Source organism: Bactrocera tryoni, chromosome 5 (assembly GCF_016617805.1).
Source record: "Bactrocera tryoni isolate S06 chromosome 5, CSIRO_BtryS06_freeze2, whole genome shotgun sequence".
NCBI classification, from domain to species: domain Eukaryota; kingdom Metazoa; phylum Arthropoda; class Insecta; order Diptera; family Tephritidae; genus Bactrocera; species Bactrocera tryoni.
This window is the reverse complement of record NC_052503.1, coordinates 77,162,423-77,190,176: the sequence shown is the minus strand read 5'-3', so window position 1 is coordinate 77,190,176 and position 27,754 is coordinate 77,162,423. Positions and strand designations below refer to the sequence as shown.

The following is a 27,754-nucleotide window of genomic DNA, read 5'->3' as shown; positions in this document are numbered from 1 at the left end:
CAAAGACACCAGCAAATACTAACTTTGTGAGCAGCTCCTGTTGTCCCTTGATAGCGGCGCAAAAGGAGAGAAATGATGACGACGGCGACCGCGACAGTAACAACTAACATACACGATGGCTACAACGACCTTAAAGCGTGGCCAATTAGCTGAGTTGCTGATGCTGCAGCTACGATAGTTCGGCTAGCACGAAAATCGTTTAGAAAAAATCGCAAGCGAGGGTGCAAGTTAGAAAAGTACGCTGAATCGTGGCAATGGGGGAGATGATGTTGGCGCAGTAAGAAAAAACCACCGGTCCACTAGCTCAGCACGGTGGCGAAACGAAAAGAAGAGAATATTTTTGGCAAATCTAGACTATTTGTGCCACACTAACAAAGTCTTGTCTTGTCATAAGAAAGTATAAACTGAAAAATAGTTATAAAGAGAAAAATTAAACTTTTAGCATGAGGATGGTTGCATAAAATCTTTATTAGTAATGTTGCCACATGACAACCCAGCAACACTTACAAAATGTTTCACTTTATTTACATATACACATAAGCAACAATAGCGTTGTTGTTAGTTTGTGGTATGCAAATAAGTTTGAATTCCTTGACACTAAATTCCATTGGTTTTTTCTGTTTCTCTTGGCCACCCACGCCCAACGAGCATTTGAATTGCAACATAATTGAAAATTGACTGCAATGAAGCCATAATACCATACACAGTTGCATTTTATAGCACAAAAGGGGAGACAAAGATTTTAACTTGATTTTTAAAAAAGTTTTCCATGATTTTGATGGATCAGTTTGTATGGCAGCTATATGTTATAGTGGGCCGATCTTAACAATTTCTATGGAGACTAAAGCGATGCTTGAGGTAATAATCTATATCAAATTTCGTGAAGATATTTCGTCAAATAATAAAGTTTTCCATACAAAGACTTGATTTCGATCCATCAGTTTGTATGACAGCTATATGCTAAAACTGGCCCATGTAAATAATTTCTCTGGAGATTGTAGTGATGCTTTTGAAAATAAGCTGTGTTAAATTTCCTGAAGATATCTTTTCAAGTACAAAAGTTTTCCAAAGAAAAACTTGATTCTGATGGACCATGTTGTATGGCAGCTATATGATATAGTTGTCCGATATTAACAATTTCTGTGGATATTATGGTAATGCCTGAAATAATAATCTGTATCAAATTTCGTGATAATACTTCTTCAAATAAAAAAGTTTTCTATATAAGGACTTGAGCTAAAACGGACAGTTTGTATGGCAGCTATATGCTATAGTTATCCGATCTGAATAATTTCTTCGGAGATTTTAGCAATATTGTAAATAATAATTCATAACAAATCTCGTGCCGATAACTTGCCGAATATAGGAGTTCAACATATAAGAACTTGGTTTTCAACGGTTAGTTTGTATGGCAGTTATATGCTATAGTGGTACGATCTGAACAATTTTTTCGGAGATTGTAACAATGCTGTGAGAAATAATTCCTGCGAAATCTCGTGACAATAACTTGCCGAATAAAAAAGTTTTCCATATAAGAACTTGAGTTGGATTGGTCAGTTTGTGAGGCAGCTATATGCAATATTGGTCCGATATCGACGACTGTCTTGTTCAGGGCATAAAAACAATAAAATAAACAGTCTTACCGCTTCTTATACTAAAACATTCGACTAGCATGCTCATCCTGCCTCCACCTAACCGTGCCCGACAAGGATGCTGCCACAAAAGTGCACTTCAAATTGTTTTCCAAGCAGCAGCAATTTTCAAATTGCAATTTTTTCAACCCATTTATTGTTACCAGTTGTTGTTGTTGTTAAGTTTTTGTTATACTCATACTATGCTATGCAAATTGTTGTGAGTTTGTGGCAACTCATTGTTTGGCTGTTAATTTCCTGCTTTCACACAAATACAAACACACATAGTATACATGGATGCAAAGGCGTCCGGTCGCCGCTCAATTGTCAAACTCCCACTCACCGGAGTTGCAATAGTCGAAAATTGCCCATTTCTGCCCTGAGGAAGATCAGCGCTCGCCGGACAACACTCGCTGGACAGCGTGACGAAACTAGCGACAACAGCAGCACTGCGCCGACGGCAGCAGCGGCGGCGGGGGCCAAGCAAAGCAGCAGCGCGTTCGGTCAACCTGTCCGGTTGACTTTGACTTTGATGTTCTAGCTGATTTGTTACATGCTAGTTGCACGCCGCTGCCTGCTGACAGGCCTAGTAGCTTGTGCAGCAGCTCACTTTTCCTGCTACAGCCTGCGCCGCCGCCGCCGTTCTTTGGCATCGGGTTTTTCGCATCAATTTCCATGAAAATGTTTTATGTCATGTTGTTGATGTTCTGCGACTCTTCATGATGTTGTAGTCGTGTGTCTTTTGTAGTGCAATGTCGTTGCTGTTGCTTTTGTTGTTTGTTTTTTGTTTTTGTGTTTGCTGTTAGTTGTCACTGCTGACGTTTTGTAGACAGCGACAACTGCTCCAACTGACAGCTACAATTACACGCGCACGCGAAGAGCGTTGACCACTACTGAGACGGACAATCGGACAGAGTCGGCCGACACTCAAGCGGAAGATCAACATTTGTTGGTTTTATGCAATGGATCTATAACAGCTTACAGCAAACGAATGAGTAATTATGTGTTCAGTTTGAAACAATGGCATTCGAAAATTAAATCGACTGCAGAAACAAAAAAAAACGGAAAAGCAAGGCGTGGAAAAGCCACTGACTCGACTGAGTTCTGCACTTAGCAGTAGGAGCGGTGTGATAATTTCTTACGCTTGAGCTAGGTACTAGCGCACTTCTGAGTATACTAGTAGGATAGAAAGGTCTCAAAACTTTAGTGCAAGAGGAGTATTTTACACATTTTCTATAAAATAACTTAATTTCGTTCGTTCAGTTTGTATGGCAGCTATATGCTATAGTGGTCCGATCTAAAAAATTTCTTGAGACATTGTACCGTTACTTTTAATAATGATCCATACGGAATTTCGTGTAAATAAAACGCCAAATAAAAAAGTTTTCCTAACAAAGACTTAATTTCGATCGTTCAGTTTATATGGCAGCTATATGCTATAGTAGTCCGGTCTAAAGCATTTTATCAGATATTGTAGTAATACTTTGGTAAATAATCCATACAAATTTTCGTGAAAATACATTGTCAAATAAAATAGTTTTCTATACAAAGACTCAATTTCGTTCGGTCAGTTTGTATGGCAGCTATATGCTATAGTGTTCCGATTTCAACGGTTTCAACAAATAAGCAGCTTCTTATGGAGAAAATAATGTGTGCAAAATTTCAGCGCGATAACAGAAAAAATTATGGCTCAAAAGTTGTGCAGAGTGTATGGCATCGCCAGCAAAGCCAAATCGATAAAATTTTTATTATTTTTTCCAGCGCTTGAGTTTTACCGGAATTGCAATCAACATATGTATATTTGCTTTGCTTTTCATTTCGCTACATTTCTTTGCTTTATTTTCGATCATGTTTTGATCGTTCGAAGTTGTGCGTGCTCATGTGTCAAGTTTGCTGTCCAAGTCTGCTGTTATGTCATTGAATTACACGTTTTTCTGCACCCATACGAATTCCATAAGCATTTTTGACCCACAAAATAATAAATCTGGTTTTCCGCACTGACATAACGATTTAACAAACGCGAACGCGAACGGCAAACAAACAATTTGTGGCATATGCGCGAATGGGAATGAAGCAATCAAAATAAATGCGGCGAGGCAGCAGCGTGCAACATTGAGCATTTAGTGCTCGAAACTAGTTCGCATAAAATACAAAAAAAAACAAAAAAAAAGAACAAAAAACACAATAAAATACAAATACAACATGTATGTATGTATGTACATGCATTTATGTGTGTTTATATGTATGCATAGTTAAACGCTATTCTACATGTGGCAAGCAAGTCTGTGTGTGACGTGTGCGTTGTATGTGTGTCGCGCGGTCAGCAGGCCGTTGGCGCTAGATTTTCATTTTCTGACACATAATTCCACATACGGCAGCAATCAACGGAACTGCCAAACACGCGGCTGCAGGCGATGCAAGCGCTAGGCCGCAGCATGCTGCAAGAAAATGCACAATGGAAAGCGCGGAATTGCCAGAGAATTTAGCTATGCGGTAGTATTGGCGTTAGCAGCGCGCAAGAGAAGTGATACACACACGCACACATACTAATGTTTTTTTTTATATAAAATGTGAGTGCCTCTACTTGTATGTGCGCATGTGTGGCATGTGTTGGCTGGAAAATGTCTGCGGAAAACTGTGCTTAATTGCGTTTGAGGCTTGCGGTGGGTAGTCACTCGGCAACGCCACAGCCAGTCAGCACGTAAGCTGCCACACACAAACACACACACATGTGTCTGTTTTTCTTCTGGCTGTCTGTGCCGGTTGAGAGTGTGCCGCGCGCGCATAAAGTCATGGCGCACGGCGCTTGCATGCCGCATGCCGTACAGAGGTGCTAATGACTGACTTCAAAGTGAGAATGTGAAAAACAACGGATTTCAGCGAAAAGTGGCAGTGTGGCAACTGCTAATCTCGCCTATGAAAGCCAGCAGCAGCAACGTTCTTAAGCGTGGTTAGCGCGGCAAGGCGCACGTCTCAACAGTAGAGAAGTATATCTGAAGGCAGCGTATGTGTGAGCTTGGCGTATATATGAGCACATGCTTATACTTAAATATGTGTATGTGTGTGTTGGGTTGTTAGCGGCCGCTAAATGTGCCATTAACACAATTTAATGTAAATTACAAAATTTCACTGCTGTGGCCTTTGGCATTTGGCACTACGCCGACAATGACATCTGCGGCTGTAGCTGCGCATCGCCAACCAACAACAACCACAACTACTGCAACAAAAGCAATTATGTATTTACAGCTTGCTGTAGGCGCCTAAATTGGCAACTGTTGCCGTCGCTATTAGTATAAGTCATTATTTGGTCATAACAATTACGGACGGTGCGGTAAAGTGAAGGCGAAGGTAAGGTGAGGTAAGGTGCAAGGTGTTGAGTTTATGCGTAAACAGTTTTTGGAAAATTAAAAACTCATTTTCATTGCACACACATTGCATATAATTACATAAACGCTGCGCATATGGGCACATATGACCCAAATAGATTGCCGCCTTATTAAATAATTAAGTAGCAGGGAAGACGCCATGAGCTCATTATGGTTGGTTAGAGACTTGAGACATTGAGTGGAGCCAGAGACTTGCATTTGGAAAAGTTAAGAGATAAGGTGAAATATGATAAAGTGGAGGAAAGAAAGAGTTTCCAATTTAAGCCATAAAAAGTTTAGCAGCTCGGATAAGAAACAGCCATTTTCAATCCAAAATTTTAATTTCTTTAAATGAAATATATTTTTTAGAATTTTTTATTCTAACAAACATAAACTCAAAAAATTCTGAAATTTTTGGGCCAAAATACTTTAAACTCGGCCATTGCGAAACCATTTCCGGGGACCCCTCGGAAAAAAGATGAGGCCGCGTTGGCAGGATAACTCCTTACAAGATCAACTAAAGTGAAAAAATACGTGTTTTAGCCAAAACCTTAACTTAGAACTAAGACAAAGGAAAAAAAAACTAAAAATTGGATTTTTCGCAAACATTTTTACAAAAAGAAATACAAATTTTGCGAAATTTTTTTTCAATTAATTGTAGTCAAAAAAAACCCTTCTCTTTAAGAATTGTATCTCAAAGACCTGTGTAAAATTTCACGAAGATCGGTTGAGTAGTTCTCGAGAAATCGTACCAACCGACTTCAAAAACACAGTTTCGAAAAGAAAAACGTGTTTAAAGAGGGCGCACTTAGCCTAGCTAGCCTCGAGCGCACAAGTTTTCAAGGCTGTATCTCAGCAACTATTAGTCGGAGCAACTTAAAAATTTAGGACAATATTCTAGAGGTGTTGTATAATTTAATAAGACAATTAAAAAATTTGATTTTTTGAAGCCTGTAAAGCCATGTTAACCTTTAACTACTGGTTCAATTAACGATCAGCTGTTATACTTGCTTATTTTAGGTAATATTAAAATTCATCGGCTGATTGCTATTTTATCAATGCACACAACCAAATTTATAGCCTCGACAACAACCCGCAGAGTTAAACTCAGGCAAATTTACAGTGTGGACAACAACCTGTAGAGCTTTAACCCGATTTGAATTCGATTAAGAATTAAGGTAGTAAAATCAGACTTCGCGTAAACGGCACATAATATTTAAATAATATTCCTTGTTGATGGTTTGGCTGGTCATAAGGAATTCGGAGAGCACTACACCTCGGTAATCGCAGAAATCTTTCAACATAACCTAGATTTTTGACCAGCTTTGACGTGGTTTTTTCGGTCTGTTCCCAGGTCATAAGCATAGTTCCAAGACTCAACGCCAGTAATAAAACATTTCATGACATTCTGGTGCTCGGAAAGCATTGTTTCATAGACGTTAACGCGGCGCTGTTTATCGAAAAATTGGAATGATTTTGGAACCGATTCACATTTCTTAGGCCCAAATGATCTTTCAAAGTGGTTTTCACTGATTCTGCCGATATTCGAAGGATGCCAGTAAGATCTCTAACTGTTAGTCGTCGATTCTCAAGCACCGATTCCTGTATTTTATTGACGTGTGGATCATAAGTTGATGTTGATGGCCGTGCTGCACGTGGTTGCTCGTCAATGCGTTCTCGACCCCTTTGAATAATTTGTATAAATCAAAAACACTTGCTCGCGACAAGCAATTATCACCGAAGCCTTTTGCAATATTCTGAACTTTTCGGCACCAGAAAGTTGATTCCGCACACAGAATTTAAAGGAAGTTCTTAGTTGAATAATTTCACTTATAGTAATTGCAATTGATGTACTTCAGATAGACAAGCGTATACTAAACACTAATGATTATTTTAATGTGACATTTGTCACAAATCTCACTGACAATCATACCAATCTAGAAAAAAATATTTCGACGGATGCGTTTCCTCGCGAAATTTAAATTAAAAAGTCTTACTATTTTTTGCCCATGGTAGTATATAGAACTAACGGCAGTATTGGCCAGATTTTATCAATTTTTCGCTCAAGGACATGCCTAGTAACAAAAATATTCTCTTAAAATTTCAAAGCAAGATTTCAGAAATTGAAGGATGTAATCAGTAAAAATTCAGTCATATGCTCTAGATTTACTTATTTCGTGTGTAGGCTCTTGAATAATCAATTTCAAAAATTTGGGTGTTAGATGAAATAACTTGAGGGCACTAACAGATGAAATTTAGAAATGTGATGTATGGAAGTAAGCGTGATTGTCATTTGATAATATAAATTATTAAATAATAATATTATAATAATTATTATTAAATATAAATTCAGTATTAGAGTAATAATAGTAAAATTTGCCAATTATGAGAAAAAAAGTTAAAAAATTACTGAACTTATAAATATAAAGCGCACAATAAACCTATCGACTAGAAGCAGATAGGTTTCTAATCTCATAATATTTCTGAATTGTGTTGCCAGCTGCAGAAAAAATTATAAAATCAGTGACAAACACTTACATCTAATGAAAGCCTTCGGTGAAGTAACTAATGAGCTTTATTTTAAATGTGATTTGGGCAAGGTTGCTAGCTTGTAAAAATAAAAAGTCACAAAATGGCCTCAAATGAAGATTTTTAAAACTAAAAACAAAAACATGCGCTTATATAGGAAACATCCACACACACACGTGAATAAATTACGGTAAATTACTACCGTGTTGAGCAAACCCTTAATATTTTCCCACAAATTCTAAAACTCTTTGGCGCCATGACTCAAATAAATATTTAATAAAATCATAAATCAGCATTAAGCGAACGACGCGGCTTGTTACAAACTTGCTGCTAGCAACTTAAGAGCAACACTTAAATTGAGGAAGTGCAGAAGAAGCTGCGAGGTGCCTATTTTTTATTTATAATCTGTTTTTTTTTTTTTTAATTTTTTTTTTGTATTTTTGAATTTTTTTTTATAATTTTTCTTAATTTTTTTATTTTTTTATGTACATATCTGAACTACAAAGATTAATGATCTTGCGCTGATTAAAATATGTTACGATAAATACTCTTTACTCAGCTGCTGCCCATGTTAAAGCTCATATCGCAATTAAGGTATTGTTTGCTTGTTTGACTTGTGTACGAATAGTGTTGTTGTGCTGCTTTGTAGCTGTCGTTTGTGAATCGACTAAACTTTACTGAAGCTAGTTTCATCAATAACTACATTTTCTGATTAGAATACGCTTAATTTTCATGGTAAAAAGTAAACAGTGCTTTGAAGAACAAAGCTGCACAGTTGTGAGTAAAAAAAGAAAGTGGCCCTTCCACAGCCGTCGCGTTGCTCAGTTAACCACATTTTAACACTTTTACCCACTTTCCCATATCCCCCATATTGAATTGCTAAACCGTCACTCAAAACATTAATCTTCGTCAAACTTACCGGCTGTGCTCCATTTAACCAAAAACTCCATAAGCGTTTGGCTGCTAGCCTTGTTAGCACTTTCCTTCATCAAGCAAGCTCGTAAACCCATTTCTATTAAGCGCTAACAAATAAATAACTAATTGATCAGCATTTGGCTATAATCGAGTGCAAACATTTGACTTGCTTCTTTCATTATTCCCGTGCTGAAACAACGAATACGCGGTCAGTGTGGCAGTGGGCCCGTGTGTGTCCCACACCATTAACCCAATTTCCTAGCGCCGATTTCTCTGCGTTAGCTACAAATTACAATAACAGCGAGCTGGCGGTTTTCCGCGGGGCACACACTACGCTTGCAGGGTGTTGAAGTGGGTCTAACGGACTCGCGAAGCTTACATATTAGTTTGTTTTAACAGCGGCCTTGCTTAAGTGGCTGCTTAACTTAAAGCATTAGTTGATTCAGTGAGCTGCTGAGTGGTTGCTAAGCTGCAGTATTTAATTAAAGCGAAATTATGTTCTTGTCTTAATCGCTTGCGAGCTTTGCTGCTTTAAATTCCACAGCTACTAGCGTATGGTTAGCAACGTTGGACAAACAAAAGACTTAAGCAACGAACTTGAGTGGTAACTTTGCAATAAGTGTTTGGCCGCAAAGCGCACGTGGCAACTTATACAAACACAAGCGCTTGAGTAGATGTCAAATGTTGGACAGTTCTGAAGTAAGGCTTGACCTTAAACTTCTTGAACTTAAAAACTTCTTAACTGAAAGCTGAAGCGTTGTGCAGCAGCGTCAGGTTTCAGGCCTGAATTAGTAGTGATAAAAAAGACGCTTGTGCAATAAACAAAACGTAATTAATTATGATTCTACAATATAATTTCATAGTTATTTAAATTTGCATTTACAAACAACAAAAGCAAACATGAAGATAAGCATTGCGCATTAGATTCGACACTTCCTACTTTTGACAAGTGAAGCAGCGCAAACGGTTGTACGCTCAAATAAAATTAATCCGGCTATTTACCGCTTGCTAGTCAATGATTATTATAACACGGATTATTATAATAAAATACAAAACAACAACAACTGCTGCTAAATACCCTTTACTGATAAAATACAAAATGTTTCATAGAGTAAATTGTTTTTGATCAGTCGGTTTGTATATATATGATATATCAGTTCGATCTGAATAATTTCAGCAGATATCTTAGAAAATAATTCACGTAAAATTTCACGAAGATATATCGTCAAATAAAAAAGTTTTCGATACAAGGACTTGAGTTTGATTATTCAGTTTGTATGGCAGCTGTATGCTATAGTAGTCCGATCAAAACAAATTCCTCGGATATTACAGCGATGCTTTGTGCAATAAATCCTGCCAAATTTCGTGAAGATATCTCGCCAAACAAAAAAGCTTTCCATACAAGACCTTGATACTGATCGTCCAGTATGTATGGCAGCTATATGCTATAGTAGTCCGATCAATTTCTTGGGATATTGTATGGTTGATAAGAACAACAAGGCATGCTGAATTTCGTGAAGATATCTTTGTAAATGAAAGAGCTTTCCATAGAAGAACTTAATTTTGATCGTTCGGTTTGTGTGACAGCTATATGCTATAGTTATTCGATCTGAACAATTTATACAGATATTGTAGCGTAGCCTTGGAAAATAATTTCTGCCAAATTTCGTGAAGATATCTCCTCATACAAAAAAATTTTCTATACAAGAATTTAATTTTTATAGATCAGTTTATATGACAGCTATATGCTATAGTGGTGCTACTATATCAGGGATTCTAACAAATGGAAGAACAGACTTGTGCAAAATTTCAGGTTATTATATCATAAAATAAGAGACTAATTCGCGTATATACATGCAGTCAGACATTACTAAATCGACTTAAATCGTCTTGCTGATTATTTACATATATGTAGATACATTTATATGTATATTTATTATATAGTATATTCGACACTTCCTTCTAGGTATTAAACATTTAATAGAAAATCTAGTTAACCCTATAGAGGGCATAAAAATCAGTGCCAAAAATTTATTCGTTAAGAATATAACAGAAAGGCAGCTGAAAAAACTGCTGTGATGAGTTTCCCTACCCAGCGTTTGGCAATTTTTTGCGCATATATTTTTAAGTAATTATGTTTATAAAATCAATAATCATTTATCATTGCATTTGTATATTGATCATCAGCATTTTTTTCTCATTTTCTTACATAATTTCATACACACCATTAATTTTGCCACCAATACCAACACCAACATCACCAAACTCCCTTACAATCATTGCTCACTGGTTTTATGTGCACCGCAACCACAACGAAAACATAAAATCACGTAACATTAATTAAATTGACATATGTCAACTGACAAAAAAATGTTTGTATTCATTAAAAACATCATTGTAATCATTAAACGGAAACTCATTAATAAAATTAATTTGAAAAATCAACACCACAAACGCTAATCATTGAACCGAACATGAATAATAATAAAAATAATAAAAAACAATCGAACGCAATCATAAATAAATGCATTAAAATATAAAAAAATTACAAAATTAAAAATAATTATAAAAATTAAAATAACATTAAAAAATTAAAAAACAAATTTAAACAATTTTTTTAAATATTAAAATAAATTTTGAAAAATTTAAAAATATTTCTAAAATTAAAAAAAAAAAATAAATAAAATAAAAAAAATTAAATTAAATTAAAAAAAATAAATAAAAAAATAAAAAACCATTAAAATAAATTTTAACAAATTTATGCATCTTTTAAAAATTTTAATAAAAAAAAACATTCAAATAAATTTAAAAAAATGTATATACATTATTTCAAAAATTAAATTAAATAAAAAAAACAATAAAAAATTAAAAAAATCACCAAACACACTAATATCCAAATTAAACACTCATAATAATAAAAACATCAACCACAATCACAACTTCATTCAACACAATTTGAAAAAACTTAAAACAAAATAAAACAAATGAAAAAAATTTTAAATAATATGAAAAAAAATAAATAATAAAAAAATATTAATTTAAAAAATTATAAATAATATTAAAAAAAAATTATTAAAAAAATGTAACAAAATTAAAACAAACCATCAAACATGCTAAACACTTATAATAATAAAAATCAACCACAATCACAACTAAAAAAATTAAAAAATATTTTAAAAAATTTATAAATAAAATAAAAAAATAAAAACATATTTAAAAACTTTAAAACAAAATAATAAATAATATTAAAAATCTAAAATAATTAACAATTAAAAAATTAAAATAAATTAACAAATAAAAAATATATCTTAAAAAAATTTAAAATTAAAAAAAAACTATAAATAAATAAAAAAAATAAAAAAATATTTAAAAATATTTAAAAATAAACAAAAAATTTAAAAAAAAATTTTAAATAATATTAAAAAAAAATAAAAAAAAATAATTTATGATTAATCTTGCTTCTATCACCTCCACATGGTTAAAACGCATCACAAATGTAACAAAAAAAACGAAATCAATTTTTGTAATAAAAAACAACAACATGCATTTGTACATAAAAATCCACTAAATTTTCCCTCACCAAAAACATCAATCACCCATCAATCAAATTGTGTATAAATATTTATGTTCGTGTGTTTGTTTGTTTTTTCATATGTTTTTGTACCACCACACCCCGCAAATTGCTTTGGTTCACTGGGCGCGCGCGTCTACCCAACATAAATATAATTAAACTGCCAAACAATATAAATAATTTTAAAAATAAAAACAAAAACAAAAAACATGGTGTTTGTTGTGGCGGTGTCATTTCGTTGGAATTTATGTTTTTTCCTGGTGTTTGCCAAAAATATAAACAAAATTGTGTATAAAATTACAAAACCAAAAAAACAACAAAAACAAAAATAACACGATTGCTTTGGTGTAATGTTACGTAATTGAAAAATACCAAAACGTATAAATAAATAAATAAATAATTGGATGTGGAACATTGAAAACGGCAATTATTTGCATGCAACGTGCAGATCGCGTTGCCTTGGTCACCGCAGCACCACCGAGCTATACACGTATGTATCACTATTTTCCAGCACATTTATCAGCGCACCCGTTTTGTTTTTATCCACAACCACCCCCACCACCACCGCCACCACCAATTCCACCGCCAACGTTGACACAATTGCCCTCACCACCGACACTCAAACAATTGGGCAACTCACTGTCGTCAATGACACAAGCACATATCGCACAGACACTCCGGTATCCAGGTAAGGTTTGTATTGAATGCTTCATTATTTATTTAACCGTTATTCAATACATATGCTATACATGATTATATAATTATAGAAATGCTCATATATGTATGTTTATTTGTGTTGGCTTATACGCATGCGCTTTCTATATTAATAAGAAACTCTATTTCTAAAACTAAATTTTATAAGAAAACACACTAAAATTTATGATTTTTAGACTAGAAAAGTTAGAAACCAAAAAAAAATGTTAACTTCGGTTGCTTCGAAGCTATGATACCCTGCACAAATAAAAAAAGTTTACATACAAGAACTTGATTTTGATCGTTCGGTTTGTATGACAGCTATATGCTATAGTCGTCTGATTTGAACAATTTCTTCAGAGATTATACCGTTGCTTTAGAAAATTATCTACGCCAAATCTTGTTAAGATACCTCATCAAATAAAAAAGTTTTCCATACAAGGACTGGATTTTAATTGTTCAGTTTGTACGACAGCTATATGCTATAGCAGTCCGATTTTAATAATTTCTTCAGGGATTCTAGCATTGCTGTTGAAATTAATTCGTGCTGAATTTTGCGAAGATATCTCATCATATGAAAAGGTTGTTCATACAAGCACTGGATTTTTGACGATCAGTTTGTATGGCAGCTATAAGCTATAGTGGCCTTATTTGATCAATTTCTAGAGATAATGTATTTTTGCTTTGAAAAATAATTCATGCTTAATTTTGTGAAGATATCTGTTCAAATGAAAAAGATTTCCATACAATAACATGTTTTTGATCGTTCAGTTTATATGGCAGCTAAATGTTTTAGTAGCCCGATTGTAACAATTTTTTCGAATATTATTATATATACATATGTAAGTGCTTTGAAAATTTTTCCACATCAAATATTGTGAAGATATCGCGTTTATAAAAAAGTTTTCCTTACAAAAACTTCATACCGATCCTTCAGTTTATATGGCAGCTATGTGAAATCATAGTCCAATATCGACGGTTCCGACAAATGTGAGACTTCTTGATGGGAAAAGGACGCATACACAATTTCTGTCTTATATCTAGACTAGTATATACGGACGGTCGTGGCTAAGATTACTAAAGCCGTCACTTTGATCATTCGTATATATAAGTTGCAAGCTCATTGTAATCGCTTTGGGGTATAAAAGTGTCTTCTCATACTATTTAGACCCCAAATTCTCGCTTTCCATTTTGGAAATCTAAGTTTAGAAATTTTATTAAATTTCTTAGCAAGACCCGATATGCTCTTTCTTAATTTTAAAAGTATAGGATTATAATCGAATTTCCTTCTGGGGTCACATATCTACCACATTAATTTCCGGAATTCTTTAAATTGAGTTCGAGACCAACATCCACTTCCAAGAAAAATTCTTAAATTTTGATGGTCTGTACTGTTTCTGGTTATGATGAAATCAAAATATTTGCTGATATGCTACTCTGACATGAATTTAATACTTATCGCGAGAGCTTCATACTCTCTCCTTGCTTACATGCTTCTCGGACATAAATTCGTTACTTTTCACGAGAGCTTCGTTCTCCGCCAGTTGCTAGGGATCGACTTATTTCTCACCTTATCTAAAATGTTTGTAAGACTTCGATGTTCGAGGAGCTTTATAGTCTCAAAGAGCACATATGCCAGTCACACTCGCTGTTTGCTCGCTTACTTATATCTAAAGATCATACCTTATCTAAAAGAAACTCAAACGGAATTTAAGCTTACTCTGCCTAAAGCCGATGAAGCAACGCTTTATCAAAACATATAAAACATTATCATATTTAATACAAGCAACATTAGCTTCCTTTACATACATATTTAGAGGCTTCGTAAAGTGTACCAGGAATTCTAAAAAAATGCATGTGTTGCATTAGTTCTATCCATCACATTTCTCTTTCTTATCTAGTTTTATAATAAAAAAGTTATGGGTAATTTTTTATTAAAATGCTCTCCGAGTATCTCCTTCTCAGTACTTTTTTCTTTTCTCACACCTTAACCATCGTGCACATTTATCTCTTTCTCTTATAGTAAACATTTCATTCTCAGTACTTTTTCTTTTTGTCGTACCTTTAAAATCTTGTACACTCATCTCTTTCTCACATACTAAACACTTCCTTTTCAGTAATATTTTTCTTATCTCACTCCTTCAACAGCTTCCACATTTATTTATTTCTTCCATAGTAAACTACTCAATATTTTCGTCTAACATTATCTTCGTTTCGCTCTCTCATCCACTCCGCAGGTTTATTTATACGACCCGATGAGACCAATCTTTACACGACGTTGGAACCAACACTAAGCAGTAATCCGAACGTGTACTTCCAACGCGGCGGTGCGGTACATCCGGGTATGATGTACTAGGTACAACCAACAAACTCCAAACGAAAGTTTAAAAATTCACACGAGACGCAGGTGAATTGAGAAGACGACGACGATATTGGCTGCTGACAGTGGTAACAAAAAGCCGCGCGACAGTCGAGCACTGAGCAACTCAAAGTATAAAAGTATAACTTATTGCAATACGAAACGCTAAGCTAAGTTAAAAACTGAAAAGAAATTTTATTTTTTATTAACTTAGTAATATGAAAAACTATTTTCTAGCATACAAGTATAAGTCCCACATTTTAAGTTGTAAGAACTCCAAGTGCACATTTGCTCCCAGGGAGTGTATCTTAATATAAGAACTCACTATACGTATTACTTAAGTTAAGCTGTACTTAAACGCTTAAGCATCTAAGCGAAAACGAAAGGAGAAAATATGAGTAAGCATAAATGAGAAAGCGAAAACGTAACGAAAATAGAAGCATGAGCACGAGAAAGACTTAAACTGTATTTCAAACATAGTAAAAAATAAACTAGAGACTTAAGAAACGAACACTCATAGCATATTAAGAGCAATTAAGGCCAGTTCTACTACGAAAATAGAAAAACAGGGTGTTTCTTTTAGACATGTGGTTTTCCAGAAGACATAAAACGGGCATAAAACTTAAAAAGTTGTATGTGAAATTGAAATTTATGGCCAAGAGTTTAGCTTTATTATAAAGAAAAGGCTTTGCAACTAGGTTTTGATAATGATTTCGAGCAAGTAACCGCGGTGACAGGAACAAATAAATTACAGCCGAGTGAACCAATTTGCGAACATTTTTGCACCGATTTGGACCGTATACAGGATGTTAGCAAGACGTGCTGATCTAACGCTTCCAAGGCGTTAATCGGCTCAATTTAAGTACATAGACAAGCAACTTCTCAAAATCCCACAAAAAAGGGTCGAGCGGTGTCAAAACGCACGATCTTGGAGGCCAAGCCGCAGACATACGACTCGAGATAATGCGATCACGAAGTTTTTTTTCAAATAAATTGAAAGTAGCTTTGGATGTAAGGCATATTGCGCAGTCTCTTGTTGGAACTGATTTTCCTCCAGTTCAGTCATGTAAAAGTCATTAATCATGGCTCTATATGTATCATACGACACTGATTAAAACAGAATGGTCAGCTTAATTTTTGAAGAAATATGGTGACAACAATAATTTTTTGAGGATGTAATAGCATCGCACTCGTCCGAGGCTATTTGTTTCCTTTTCATTGAGAGCCTTTTTAGCGTGGGGAGTCCAAAACCCAACGCATAAACAAGGGGAGGAATGGTTCGCTTTCTCACCTTCAAACAAATGTTATTTGGCTACACAGAGCATACTTCGTCTGAGACCAGAAGTGGTGAGCTGCTTGAACCATATGTAAAAGAATCGTTTCTGGCCACTCCCAAGTGAATGGCGCTCAGAGAACTTTCCTCACTTGCGTGAACACATGACTCCATCCTCGTCTCAACAATGACTTTTGGATTATCACCATTCTAAACGGGACACTTTTGTTTATTAAGCTACTCATTCAACAAAAAGTAAGCTTCATTTCTAAATAAAGTTTTCTTGCGATGTGACTTATACACTAGAGTAAACGTATTGCGACACTGATCCATGATTGCTGTAACACGATCCATGTTCTGCTGTGCGATTATGTTAACCGAATATTATTTTGCTAATAATTTTTACCAAACCAAACTGGGTATAAGCCAAGCAGCAGCTGTCAAAAAGATCAAAGCCGTAAAAGTATTGTTTCATTGAAAACCACAAGTCTAAACAAAACACACATTAAAATCTGGAGATTATTAGCGGCACAACCACTCCATATATGGTAGGCAACAAAACACAGTGTTAGAAATGAAATTACGCTCACTTAATGTTTGCACAATTTGCACGCGATTTTCGACGCGCCACGAAATTGATAGCAATGGGCCCGTTAATGAACACCCGTTGCAGTGTTCAAGCGCGCTCTTGTAGTTCAGTGGCGCGCGGCTAAGCGCATGAAGGCGCTCGGAACGCGGCTCTCAGGCTAGGCAGGAAAAGGGTTCATTCTGATCAATTCAAAAATAGCAAATAAACAAACAAAAAATTTGGAGCAAGCGTCAAGGCGTTGAACGCGTTCAGTGCGAGACATGCTGCGCTCTTGCGCGCAGTCTTAGCAACACCTGCCGCCATGTGCGCGCCGCAGTGAAAGTGTTTCGTTACGTAAGTCGACGGCCGACAGTCGTAGGAAAACAGAATTGAACAAATGAACAACCGAGTGTAAGCCGAAGAAATGTTGTGTGACCGTAAGCTTTTGCTTTTTATTTTGATTGCCAATTTCTATACACACACTCGCCACACAACAGCGCCGACATGTGTTTTGTTGGCATTTTTTTTGTAACAATAACGCGTTTTTGTGTGTTTGTGTGCCTCGCAGCGCGCCGCCAAGCATAAGTAGCAAAATGCAGCGCCGCCAAATATGGTGCGCGCATACACGGAATGCGTGCGGCGCTCACTTGAAATGTGTAACGTAAGCAACACACGCATTGATGTTGTGCTCTTCAATAAATTTTATGCGCCGCTTAAATTAGTCGAAAGCATTAAGTTTTGATTTTTCGATTTTTTGAGTTTTTTTTTTAACTTAAGTACCAATGCACTTACGTAAGTTTAAGTCTATTTTTAATTGCTAGTAATTACTTGTAAATAAACTCTAATGTTAATAATTACAAAAATATTAACAATAACGTGAAATTGCATGTAGCTGTAAGTCCAATACATATACATATGTCTAGTGTTAAGTAAGTTTCTTAATATTTACTTACGCATTACAATAAGCGCTTCCATATTCGTATATTTGTGTGTTTATCTTTTTAAGTATTAGTTGTAAGCATGTAAGTGATGTAACTGTGTATTTGTAAGTATTCAACGACTTGTCAATACGAACTCTTTATACTGTGACAATGTATGAAAAGCGTAAAAGTTTAAATAAAATATAACGAGATAACGGAAATTTTTATGTAAATACATCGCTGACTTTTAACTTAGTTTTAAAAATGATTTCAGCAGGTAAGTGACTAAAATCAAACGCCATAAAGGAATTGCACCTCACGAAGGAGAAAGTGGGGAGAGAAGGACACTGGCGGCAGACAACAGGAATGGGCCACGCCAAGCTGCTACTAAATGGTTACAACCCGGCAAGGCTTAGAGATATGATCAAACTCATCTGAGTTAAATTCCGTCTACTTGTCACGCTCTATAAAGGACACTAAAGGTCAGATAGCACTTGTCGAACATGCGCAAGGGACTATCTCGCGCAAACTGACGATTTTGCGACATGGAACAGGAAACTCCAGAACTGATTCTCAATTGCCTAGCGATTTGCAGAAGCAGACTCAAAGCCTTAGAATTCATATACATGGACAGGGATCATATTACCTTAGTCGCGCCTAGCGAGTTCCAGGAATTATTCGGAGCTGGATCTTTGTGATCATATGTGATATAGGAGAGGATACAATAGACCTTAGTTCGCACTGCAAAAACTCAATTATTATCTTACTTCTTTCTGGGTTGGGATAGGTTAAGAGATCGATCCTAATAGGGATCTCACTCGGTTGGCTTAGAACGCTGATCCGTTATGGTACATAAAACTTCGATATAATTGTTCATAAGACCCTTACAAATCGACAAAGCGCTTTGAGCCTAACACAAATTTATTAAGATCGCTAATGTCGGGTTCGGCTATGACTTCTGGTTCACCGAAGGTTTGACTGCCGAGATATGGACAATTTAGAAGAATATTGGACGAGATGTTGAGTAATTTTGCAGAAAAAGTCTGGCTGTTTCTAACACAAATTCTTCCAAACAACTTAGACATATTGCGTCCGACAAGATTAGATTTTTAGCGAAGGTATTACAGAGATTTTCAGCGTCAGTCTTGCAAAGGCTGAACAGTGAAAGTCCCTGGATGTGCCTGGTTGTGCTTGGATGTTACCATCTCACCCTCTGCCATACAACTTTGACAACTTGCGTACGACTGGATTTTGTAGTCTTACCGCATGATTGTCTTTTACACAATGTCCTTTTAACACTTTTAGAAAAGGAAAAAGTTCAGTAGATCTCCTGCGTTCTATTCTAGACCAAAAGAAGCTCTCATTGCTAAGCGCACGCGAGGTTTATGATTTCAGTGCTAGAATGCAAGAGACGCCAATAGAGTTCCAACTCGTTCCTACATCGGTTTGAGCTCGGAGCGCATTGGCTTTTCAGCGACTTCGCTATAATCGTACTATACCCCAACCAGTTTGTTGACTATTTCACTATTTCTAGCGAGGACAGCTTTGAACTAAGCGCACGCGAGGTTTATTGTTTCAATGCTAGAACGCAAAATAGAGTTCCAATACGTTCCTATTTTGAGTTCGGAGATCATTGGCAGCTTCTCTTTTCGCTGGAGTCATTTACCACCGGGATCCAAGACAGTGGTTACAATACTCTAGCCTGCAGGTTGACTCTTTTAACCCTTCAAGATATGTTTACATTTTTCTCCACTAGGACCATTCTGTCGTAAATAATACTGTTTATGCGGTGTTTTAGGTTTGGTTCCAAAATTTGTAGTACTTTAACCACAGCGTGAAGTCTAGTATCGACCGGGTACCTCATTAAAGACATGTTAGCGCAGGGTTGCACCACAAGTCCTGGTATAGATATGTTCGATTCATTCTCCGATTCAGTAGTTTTGAAGAGAGCTGCATGTAGTGAAAGTCCACAACAATATCAATAGACCAAAGCGAATATCACAAATATTCAAAATCCCAAACGTACATTTCAACAATCTACACCGGCCTCTTCGTATTTCATTCAATTGACACTTCCAATTTTCTATAAAGAAATGGCGCCAGCAAAGCTATGCAACATTCTACCGCTATGCAATATAAGTTACCCAACAAGCTCCGTTATACTCTGATCGTTCATTTTCAACCATGGTATTTGCAGCTTCTGGCATTCAGCTGAAAACTGAGACCAACACGCCAGTCAACTGGTTCCGGCCGCGCCATGGCAATGCAAACCGCGACAAGGATGACAGCGCGCAAGACGTGCACGCCCTTTAGCTGTTACGACTAGAGCAGCGCGACTGGCGCTTGCATTGCGACATACAAACAAATCGTTGGCACGCCATTGCCGTTACGAACTTACCCAGCGAAACACACTTCATAATTCAAGAAATGGTTGAAGGCGTTGCAATGGCGCCAATGCGACGCGCAACACCCAATCTGGTCAAACACGCCACAGCGCTGGCATGTAACTGCTACATTGAGTAATGCAAAAGCGGCAACTAGAACGCCTGTTGTGGCTCCAATTTTTAAACGCGCACACAGCGCGCCGCCGCCAGCATCCACCCACTGTCAGCGCGTGCCAAAAGTGCTGCGCCAATGTCATGGATCTATGTTGTGCACATTCAAAAATAATTGAAATCGATTGCCTTAAATGGTAAATTTAACGCATGCGCCACAGCCAGTGGACCTGGCGGTCAATGCTAGCGTATTACCATTTATTGCGCGCCGCAGATTTGTCTACTTAGCGCCACTATTGCGCACGGACTCATGTTATTGCATAAGTTTGTATTACCAGCTTGCAGCATGCGACTCCATGATGAATTGTGTCCATGCGCGCCGTCTTAAGTGGATTATGCGCCGCCGATAAAGTCGAGTAGTGAAGTTGAGGCCGCAAAGTGCGTGCGACATGGCCGTTGTGGTTAGGCCGTCGCGACGCCGGTTCTTCCGTTCCAATTATTAACGCGCCGCGCGTTGCTGCCCACTCAATCAACCTCGAATCCAGGTTGCCCCAGTCAGTTCAGTTTGTATGTAGCAATGTGTGTATGTATTAGCTGTCAGGTTGCCTTAATTTGACATTTGCAATCTCCTTGATTAGTGAGGCATAATTAATAGTGATGCTAATTTGCTGTGACGGCTGATTTGCTCTTTACCCTTTCCAGCAACAAATCTGCCATTAAGTTAGTAAACTCTTTTCTGATATTCTACGATCTGTGTCTCCGCTTGTATAAGCCATTTGAGTGCGGACAACTCAATCACTTGCCTCCTTCTGATCTCTGCTTCAGTGTTTAAGGTACCGAGATCGCGGAACCCTATTGTGACTTTCTACTTTAGCTCGGTTACTGAAGTTATACCACGTAGTTTGTTCCATTCTTCTCGTGACGTCTGCTTCGGCGGTTAAGGAGCCGAAGTCTCAGATCTCTATTGTGGCTCTATTTTCTATTACTCGTTCTTTACTTGGCTGGACGCAGTTCGTTTCCAGGTGCATGCCCAAAATTCGTATTCCTTATTTCGTTTGCCATGGTCGTCATCAAAAGGGGGGTCTCTCATCCGAGGCTGGTTATACCTATTCACTGGGGGTGTTTTTTTACGTGGCGGGTCCCAAACCCAGCGCACAACCCTATGCAGGGGATATTTCGCCTTCTCACTTTAGCTCGCCTTCAAACGGATGTTCTTAGGCTACCCAGAGGATACTTGTTCAAAGACCGGAAGTAGTGAGCTGCTTGAGCCATGTGTTTAAACGCAGTTCGTTTAGGAAGACGTAAAAAAATCTGCATGTTCACTGCATGTTTCTAAGGATCTAGTTGTTTTCTTGGGTCTTGCATCTCTTTGCGTTTTTATCCAGTTCAGGTGCAAACTACCAATAATGTCAAAGAACTTGTGAAACTCAGATAAGCCAATTTTTACTTCGGTATTTTTGTATCTCTGCTTTGAATTACTTCATCTTCATCTTTTTGGGGGTCGTGCGACCATCATCGTTTAGGTGCGCCTCATCCGCTTCTGCTCTCATCTTCAGAGGGAGGAAGCTCCTGCCTTGGAGAGTTGTGTCTTTTCGTGAGCTTCGGTCGATAGCTGGGGTTCTATTATCTGTTTGCCTGTTTCCATCCACAAATTCAGGCGTAGGGGAAGCAATTACTTTCGGGCAAACTATTTGGATTGCCCTCTTGTTTCTCAGCTGCGACTGCGAGCTCGACCGAATTTCAATGATTAAGCCAAGTTTTTGAAAGTAATTCTCACATAACCTCAATTTGAAGTTAACAGAACTTTGCACATTTGCACTATTTCATAACTTGCTTCTAGAATTCTCTTGAAACGGTTGCTTTACACCTCAAAAATAATATCGCATGAGTTACGGCAATTAGTAATTGCTTATGCATTCGTTCAACCAGCTAATACTTGTGGAATGAATATACTAATGAGCCTTAGAAAAACTGCAAAATGTTATAATTCTTCTTCTTCCAAAAGGAAATGCATATTTTTACTGCTAATTATGCATTTTCGAAAAGCAGTCAAGTGTAAATGTTATTAGAAAGTGCTAAGTAGTAAATCTCTGGTGGCTAGTTTGAGGAATTAATTTAGGTTACGGCAGAAATAACTGTCTTTCTCTTGCAATGAAAGAACTAAAGCGTTAGAAGTGTAGAACCTGCAGTTAAAGTACGGCAAATTAAAGATTATCAAAAAATTTCCCGAAATAATTTTTTTGAGGTCCGCAAAGTTATATTGTTCGAGAGTGCTGAAATTCTAAAGATATTAAAGCAACGTATTCGATTTTTTGCGAATGAATATTTAGATATGTGAAAGATCTGTGCAAAGTGGGCACCACGCGAGCTCATCAAAACAAAAACGAATTAATGATCCTCTCAGCGTTTGAAGCTCTTTAAACGTAATAAAACCGAATTTTAGAGTCCATATGTGTATGAACTACGGCTCCATCATTGCACACCGGAGTCCAGTCGGTAGTCAGCCGGGTGGACTGCACATGTGGAACCGACCGCAAAGCGTGAAAAGACATAACAGTCGGCTGGCAAAGTTATGGCATCAGTATTTTGAACCGTTTGAAGGACAAAATCGCCGAAAAGGCCGCTTTGATGCAAAAAAAGTGATGTTTCACCAAGGCAATGCACCGTGTCAGAAGTCAGACAAAACGATGACAAAATTCCATGAATTTGTCATCAAATTGCTTCCGCAACTACCATATGCTTCAGATCTGGCTACCAGCGATTATTTTCTGTTCTCAGATCTCAAAACACTGCTCACTAGGAAGAAATTTTCGTCGAAGGAAGAGGTGATCATCGAAACTGAGGCCAATTTTGAAGCAAAGTACAAGTTATACTACAAATATTGTTACAAACATCAGCATATCTTTGAAAGGAACTATGTTGAATAAAAACCGCAGCCAAAATAGAACAGAACGTGGACACACCCTACAACACAAACGAAAAAAGGGCTAGTGATCCAGAACACACTCTAAGATTTCTGCAAATCCCCCAGTTTATCCTCAAAGAGCTGCAACTAGCTACTGGCAAGCTCAAGGCCAATACATCGCCTGACCAAGACGGGATCACAGCAGAAATCCTGAAAAGAATCGCTGCTGAGCGACCGGCATTACTGTTGAATATGCACAACACCTGCCTCGAATCCAAAATATTGTTTGAACCCTGGAAAAAGCAACGGATGGTGCTAATCAGTAAGGGAAAAGGAGATCCCAACTTGTCATCAGCAACCGTCCACTATGCATGTTTGATACAGCAGGAAAGCTCTATGAAAGGCTACCTAAATCCAGAATCGAACCGGCTATCAACGAAGCTGGTAGACTCTCTCCTAGACAACACGGCTTTAGACACAGACTCGAAGCGGCTATCAACGAAACTGGAGGACTTTCCCCTAGACAACACAGCTTTAGACACGACAGATCAACTCTTGAAGCCATAAAATGCCTCATTGAAAGTAGAAGCTGCGTAGATGGCATAAATACAAAAGAATATTGTTGCTGTCGACTTTAGATGCCCGAAGCGCCTTCAACAGCGTCAGATAGGTGGATATGACCGACGCTTTCGAAAAAAGCTTTAACATCCTCGATTACCTAAGAGCTATATTGCGGAGCTACTATAGCAACAGAAAACTGCTGTACCAAACTAGAGAGGGATCACGACAAATGGCAGTCACGTTAGTAGCAGCACGAGGATCCAGTTTACGCCCAGACTTGTGGAACATCAGCTACGGCGCTATATTAAGTCTCGAAATGCCAGACGAATCGTACTTAATTGATTACGTGGACGACATTGCAGTGGTAATTACACAGAAGACACAGAGACGCGCGAAGAAAGCTTAATCACGGAAAGCTTAATTAAGGACGCGTGGTTCGATTCACACAGCCTCCAGCTCGCTACGGAAAAAGCAGTGCTACTACTACAAATAATCACATACAAGTATTCCTGGAAATAAGTATACAAACGACTACGGATATTCTGATGATGCGGAAGGTATTTTCCACCTCTCCACCAGCAAAAAAATATATAATAAAATGTTGAATAAAAAAAGACAGTTTTGCCAAAAACTGTGTTTTGCTAGAGTAGGTCGGGAACTTTTTAATTAACACCAATTTTGGTCAATTTTGAGCGAGTCCTTTTGAAAAACTCGAAGTTACACTACTGAATTTCTTCCCATACATACATGGTATTTTGCGCAAATATTCAAGGTATTTTCACACTTTCGAATGCGAACATTTCTATGAAACCCATTAGTGGACAACAATTCGAGCGCCCGACACTTCTTTGATGAATTCCACGATCGGCGTAAATGAAATTGTTACACCGGCCAAGCCACTCACTAATTGTTGCCATAATGAGATTGCAACGGCCGTGACTCAAGTGCTGTCCAGACGCAAGCTGTGTGCATGTATGCGTGTGTGTTTGATGTTGCTAGGCGTCGGTTTCAAATGTACGCGCCGCTTGTAATGTTGCAGCGCGGCAAGTGAGCGCCATAATTGAACGCTGGGGAGCAGCGACGAGGCGCGTCCAAAGCGCAGATATGCGGCGCATGTGGCGGCAAACGCCTGCTGGCGGGTAGCTGAAGCGGGCTGAGTGAGCCGGCGGCAGTCAGTCATACTACGTACAGCGACTAGCGCAAAAACCTTAAATGTATGACGCGAGACGCACTGTGCAACAAAGTCGGCGTAATAAACTTCGTAGAAAATGTGCGATCCCCAGCGACATTTGCCCGACTAATAATGCGGCGACATTGACGTGCTGGCTGATTTTTAGAATACAAGCGTGTAGTTGTTTTTGCAACAAGACCTGAGAGTGCTGGAGTCTGTTGGCGCAGTAGTTGCAATTACGACAAATATGGAGTTGGCGCTGACTTTCGATGAGTAGTGTTAGTTGCCGCCGTTATTGTGGTTGTTGTTGCCGTTGTCGTTGCCGTTGCCGACGTTGATTTCTTACCTCACCGCCAGTTTGTGAGAGACTAGCAACAAACCATTTCACGCTGAGCTGTCAGTGTCACACAATAAATGATACCGCAACTGATAAGATTGACAGGGCACAGAGCACAGAACAGAGCGCACAGAGCGTCTGTTCGTGGCAGCGGCATGTAGCATGTACATGTCTAGGAATCGCAGCCTGCCAGCAAAAATGCAGTGATAAAGAAAGCAAACGAATGCGCCAACTAATAGAACTGCCAGCGCTGTCCGAAGCTAAGCGCTGACGACCGGCTCAAAGGGCGGCGCACGTACAGCAAGCAAAGCGTTCGCATAAATATAAAAAAATATCAAGCTATGTGCGCTGGCAGCTTTTGATTGGCATTTAACAGCCGCAACACCAGCAAAAAACACAAACACATATACACATGTGCGCGGCAATAAAGAATTGTGAAAAGTGTTCAAATGTGTAACAAGAGCGGAATTTCTTTTGAATGCATTCTGCCTGCAAAAAGGGCTGCGGCGAGTCCAAGGATAGGGGATCACACTAAAATTTGATTGACTTGTGATATGTGGCGCGGCTATGTCGCTATATTGCTGTGCAACTCGTCCAGATCGCAGTCTGCCCGACCAAGCTGCAGTTTTAACACAATCAGCTGCTTTGCTGTCGGACACTCTTGCTTAGCTGCGGGTGTTTCTTTAATTGAACGAGTCAGCGAATTTACACAAAGTCCATTAGCGTTGCGAATGAAGCGGTTTGAAGAATTATAAATATCAGCCGTGTCCACTTGTATGGTTAAGTTAGGTTCGATGGCTGAACCAGAGGTCGCACGTGGATTATTATAACAGAACTCCGGTATTCGATCTTATAAGTCAGCAAAGTATCTCGTGGCAACTACAAATTTGCTCAGTTCTTTAGCTTTTGTTGCCAGCTCGGTGGGATATCCGTAAGTGAGAGTTCCCGAGTTTTTAAACCGTGAACTCGCGAGACTATCATGAAATAAGTATTGAGATATTACCACCAGCTTCTGCAGCTAGCGTCTGGTAAGGATGTATGGACAATGGTGGGTTAGAACCGCCACAACTAGAGACAGGTTAGCCGTACTGAGGTCAAAGAGCTCACTGGATCTCTTACAATCGATCTAAGGTCAAAAAGATTTTGCGATAGCACATCAACGGATAAGGGGATACCGCTGGAAAAGCTCTCGCTTTGCCAAACTATCCAGTAGCAGAACACATGACTATAGAAGAGCTCTGGCCGGTTCCCATTTTACTGAGCGCGGGGCTACGATGCCTTTCCCTTCCAACTCGTTAGCTTTACAGTTACCTGCAATTCCGCTGTGGCCTAGCAAGTGATTCGATGCGGCGAGTTTAGGCATTTCTTAACCAGCCTTGAACGCACGGTTAGTGAGCTCAAGGCTAGTACTCCGTCCTGCTATTGAACTGGGTAGTTACTTCTCTGAAGGCATCAGCACTGCGTAGAAGTAAATCTACTGCTGCCTTAAGGGTAGCAAGCCTGATAATATTTACGAAGAATTCGGCAGGGAGATAATGACAATATACTCCTCCGCCAACCTTCCCACCAATCTTTGGCCCATCTCTAAAGAAACTCACTTCCTCTCTGCTCCTAAGGCTTCTAACCATCCGCAACTCCTTGGCAGATGAATCACCACAAACTGGGGTCAGAGAGAAATCCGTCAGAGTTTGGTTTGGCGCCTCTATAATCCTAAAGATTCGATATAAAGTTAAAGAGGGTGCAAATTCTCGATATTCAGACACATATACCTCTAGAAGCTCAGATTGTCTGAGTCTGACAACAATCTTCGGTCATACACCTCCGGATATGCAGTATGGCCTTCAGTACCATGGTTGGAGTGGACCTACGCTGGTTGAACGCTCTAGAGCCTCCTTGCAAATGTGGTCTTTTCCAACCCATAAAGCCCTCTCTGAACGCTTCACGTGGTGCTTAAATTACAAAAGAAAAATAATGTTCCAGCCAAATATTTAAAAATAAGGTGTTCGCGTTGCGTAATCTCTCAAATATCATTGCAACACTCTTCGGTGTGAGGTGAGTAAATGGGCAATATTACTCTGAAATTAAGTAAAAAGAAGTCAAAAGTAAACCTGCTCAGCTCATAAATAATATTTTATCCACTCCCACAATACAATTAAAATTCCATTGGTCGGACAAATCGTTTAATTGCCGCCGTAAGAAGTCCGCGCCGGCGAATTTTTTATGGTCCCTGCGGAGATTTCATTTCAGTTTGTTTCTTTTTGATTTATTTTTTTTTTAGCGAAACCGCAAAACTGCGCACAACAAGTTGCAAGCAACGAAGAAAGTGCCAGGCATAAATTTCCTTTTGCGCGCTCGACCTTTTCGTGCCGTTACAGCTGTGCATAGTATATATTGGCGCTGCCAGCCAAGCCGCTAGTAGCTTTTTTGTTCGCTCGTATCTTTGCGCTGTCAAATTGAAATC

General features: G+C 38.2%; 1 protein-coding gene and 1 long non-coding RNA gene across 6 annotated transcripts in view; one reads left to right on the top strand and one right to left on the bottom strand.

Moving 5' to 3' along the window:
• LOC120779009 overlaps nt 1–18,036 on the top strand; it is a 48,546-nt gene extending 30,510 nt beyond the window's left edge. The window contains exons 2-3 of the mRNA XM_040111128.1: nt 12,460–12,699; nt 14,942–18,036. Coding sequence (XP_039967062.1) covers nt 12,460–12,699; nt 14,942–15,060 — 359 coding nt within the window. The 3' untranslated portion in view covers nt 15,061–18,036. The remainder of the gene's footprint in view (nt 1–12,459; nt 12,700–14,941) is intronic.
• Nucleotides 1–27,754, bottom strand: part of LOC120779028 — a 256,412-nt gene that overhangs the window by 210,482 nt on the left and 18,176 nt on the right. The gene's annotated exons all lie outside the window — the stretch shown is intronic.